Genomic DNA, 3,722 nt, shown 5'->3' with positions numbered 1-3,722 from the left:
TCACGCGTCGTGAGGCCAGGGGGTGGTGGAAACGAGTTCGGGGTGCGATACCAGACCCCTGGCATGCGAGGATGAAAGATATGTGACTTGTCCATAAGACCACTTTTTAAACAACCGCTTCATAGAACTTTCTCAAAATAAATTTAATCAAAAATACATCTTTTTGAACCATACGCAAATTTATTCTGAAGCGTTTTGAGAATAGCGGATACTGGAGTACGCTTTCGCAGATAATTCTCCATGTAAATTGATGGCACGCGTATTCTATTTCTGAGACACCTACTTGAGATGGGGTTGGATAGCGAATTAAAACATGGGTAGTGTTAGTATGATGTATTACTAAGCCCAAACAGTCGCATGAATCCATGAAAAATTACAATCATATTCTTTTCAACGCGTAACGTGTATCATAGATATATTTGAATCTTCGAAATACATCATGAACAGACAACACATAAACCGTGCAGGACAGATACGTATAAAAATGATTCTAACATGTATGCTCTCAGAATTGAGTTAATAGCCAGTCATACAAAGCAGCGGCTTCTGGGGTTGATGTCGGTCTTGATTGTTGTCCCTGCCTCGTTTTAAGATCACACATCGCTGAAAAGTCCGGATCACAGCCTCTCGATTCATTCGGCTTACTACAAAATTCCTCTCGAATTTGCGGAAGTAGTCCAGCGTCCACTGGAAATTTGTAGTCTATCGTGCCTGAAAATATTATTTCGTATTATCAAGAAGTGATAAAAACATCGTAAACTTAGAAACCTATGCTCATTTTTATACAGCGTATTTCGTACCGTAATATTCCGGCGAGAAGTATAATAGATCAGGTTTTCCGGGTGGAACATCCACATTTCGTTGAGGCCTGATGGCATGTGTATTCCACTCCTGCACGAAATCCTGAAGATCGGCATTTATCAAATCAAAAAAACAGTATCTTAAGGTTTGACTGAAAAATATTGGAGAAAGGGAAATTACTACGTGGATCACAAAAAATCGCCACGCGCTTTAAAGGCGGGTATTTAACCTACATGTGCACAACGTCCGCGGTAGATAGACTTCCATTTTCCTCCATATCTTTAAATACGTTCATCCAAAACTGAACAACTTCGTTTCGAAGACTTCGCCACCATCGTTCAATGCGCTTAAAACAAAGAAAATAAAATAATTGGTGAGTTTTGAAGTATCTTAAGTTGGTTCTAGCGCAGAAATGGGGATTGTCCAAATCTACCCATATTAATGACACCACGAACCTGATTACTCGTAGATCTACCCACAAGAACGCACGTTTCGTCGTCATATTCTGCTCTAAAGGCCTTCTGAATCGCTGCAATTCTGCCATTTTCGGTTCCAGCGTCCATACGGATGCAGCGAGGAACTGCTGAATGATGATATAAAGATGACGGTCAGAGTATTATCTTAATCGACGATTGATAACAGATAAATTTTCCCAGGCATAATTTCGGCACATTGTGTATTTATATATGACAATTCTATCTACCTTCAATGTCCTGAACGAAATCTAAAAAGTACCACGCAACCACCTCTGGGTCATTATTAGTATTTCCAACTCTTAACCAAAGGATTCGTCGGGAAAATCTTTTAAATATAGACTGTGTTTATGAACATGTTCGACAAACCAAATTCTGAACTTATAGCAACTGCTGTTGATAGGTGGAAATAATATCTTTTAGGATATATCAATTATATATTATGTTTACCCATCTATACACCCATGAATCGGGAAACCAAAAGGCTTGAGCTTGTCATAACCATCGAGATGGACAAGATAATTGGGACCCTTGTTAAAGTAACGTCGTCGTCTTAAAACTCCATGGGTCCTATTCTGTACTCCTTCGAAGTCTAAATTCTGAAGGATATTGGAAACTAGAGACCTAGAAGTAAACAATCATATAACACATGAGTGAAGTGATCCAGATCTCATCTTAAAGGTCTTACATCAATCAAATACACATTTATACATATGCTGGCCGATTCGAAAGTTCTTTTTGTCAGGAGTAACAAAACTGACAATTCTTCAATTTGGCCAAAAAATATTTTTCGAGAAATTAAGTTTTTTTAGTTATGGCGTTTTGGTACTTTAGCGCCCTCATTTATCATGTCAGGAATTAACCGTGTAGGTAGCCACCCGATCATACATCTTACCTAGGGGCTCTTATTCCGTAGCGTTGACGGAGACGTTGTGACATAGCACGATATCCCATGCAACATCCGCTGCCAGCAAGCTCAACCTGTAATAATGCAGAGAACATAATCTTAAACCCAAAAGACATTTTCAATTTCTATCAGATATAAGCATCACTTCAAAAATTCGGATTACTTTCCTCGACTGCAGCGGTTACGTCATTGAGAACGTAATTGTTGTTTCTTTTCAAACCTAACCTATTCAATTGTCGTTTGAGGTGGCGTTCACTGAAAGTTTAAAATAAACAAGACGGTTTGTGAACTAAACTACTATATCACATCATTATAAGGAGTAATATTGAATAAAAATGGCAGTGCCCATACGTAGCTGCAGACAATTAAAATCTATTCTTAGACCATCTTGATGTAGGCCATGGAATTTATATATACGTACCTAATAGTTATTCCGAAGTTAGATAACATGGCAATCCTCATTTCTGCATTTGTGTACCCATCTGCAAAAAGCTTCCTAACAGTATCATCAACTAGAGGAATCTGTTAAGATCATCAACAAGATCAACAGCAAAATCGACCGTTGAGCAACTTGGTCTTTATTACGTAAAAGGATACAAGTCCGAACGGTGTCCATTATAATTAAGCGGTCGTGCACGAGTACGTATGCGTATGTACATAATTTGTATGTCAGCATCTGGAGTAGACACGTTTCCGGGGCGCCAAAACGAAAGTTCGTTTTAGCGGGGGCGCCAAAATGAAAGTTCGTTTTGGCGGGGGCGCCAAAACGGAATTTTCTTTGTTTTGGCGCGCCAAAACGAACTTTTAGAGAAATTTCGACGTTTTTCGTTGTTTTGGCGGGGGCGCCAAAACGAAAGTTCGTTTTGGCGGGGGCGCCAAAATGAAAGTTCGTTTTGGCGGGGGCGCCAAAACGGAATATTCTCCGTTTTGGCGCGCCAAAACGAACTTTTAGAGAAATTTCGACGTTTTTCGTTGTTTTGGCGGGGGCGCCAAAACGAAAGTTCGTTTTGGCGGGGGCGCCAAAATGAAAGTTCGTTTTGGCGGGGGCGCCAAAACGGAATTTTCTTTGTTTTGGCGCGCCAAAACGAACTTTTAGAGAAATTTCGACGTTTTTCGTTGTTTTGGCGGGGGCGCCAAAACGAAAGTTCGTTTTGGCGGGGGCGCCAAAATGAAAGTTCGTTTTGGCGGGGGCGCCAAAACGGAATTTTCTTTGTTTTGGCGCGCCAAAACGAACTTTTAGAGAAATTTCGACGTTTTTCGTTGTTTTGGCGGGGGCGCCAAAACGAAAGTTCGTTTTGGCGGGGGCGCCAAAATGAAAGTTCGTTTTGGCGGGGGCGCCAAAATGAAAGTTCGTTTTGGCGGGGGCGCCAAAACGGAATATTCTCCGTTTTGGCGCGCCAAAACGAACTTTTAGAGAAATTTCGACGTTTTTCGTTGTTTTGGCGGGGGCGCCAAAACGAAAGTTCGTTTTGGCGGGGGCGCCAAAATGAAAGTTCGTTTTGGCGGGGGCGCCAAAACGGAATTTTCTTTGTTTTGGCGCG

The 3,722-nt window shown here is 41.1% G+C and overlaps 1 protein-coding gene across 2 annotated transcripts; it reads right to left on the bottom strand.

Moving 5' to 3' along the window:
* Positions 1-311: 311 nt before the first annotated feature.
* On the bottom strand, positions 312-2,888 carry LOC141910031 (uncharacterized). 2 transcript variants are annotated; one of them, XM_074800720.1, is made up of 10 exons: positions 2,779-2,888; positions 2,603-2,693; positions 2,351-2,436; positions 2,170-2,257; positions 1,725-1,898; positions 1,505-1,602; positions 1,257-1,384; positions 1,035-1,147; positions 801-952; positions 312-711 (listed from the first exon to the last, which is right to left on the bottom strand). In XM_074800720.1, exons 1-10 carry the CDS (start codon positions 2,855-2,857, stop codon positions 506-508), a joined length of 1,215 nt encoding a protein of 404 aa, XP_074656821.1. In that variant the 5' UTR covers positions 2,858-2,888; the 3' UTR covers positions 312-505. The 2 variants fall into 2 exon arrangements, with proteins under 2 accessions (XP_074656821.1, XP_074656822.1); XM_074800721.1 differs by having other exon boundaries at positions 2,603-2,677; positions 2,779-2,880.
* Positions 2,889-3,722: the final 834 nt, after the last annotated feature.

Source organism: Tubulanus polymorphus, chromosome 8 (genome assembly GCF_964204645.1).
Source record: "Tubulanus polymorphus chromosome 8, tnTubPoly1.2, whole genome shotgun sequence".
Lineage (NCBI taxonomy): Eukaryota > Metazoa > Nemertea > Palaeonemertea > Tubulaniformes > Tubulanidae > Tubulanus > Tubulanus polymorphus.
The sequence above is the reverse complement of the archived record's forward strand: the minus strand, read 5'-3'. Positions and strand labels throughout refer to the sequence as shown.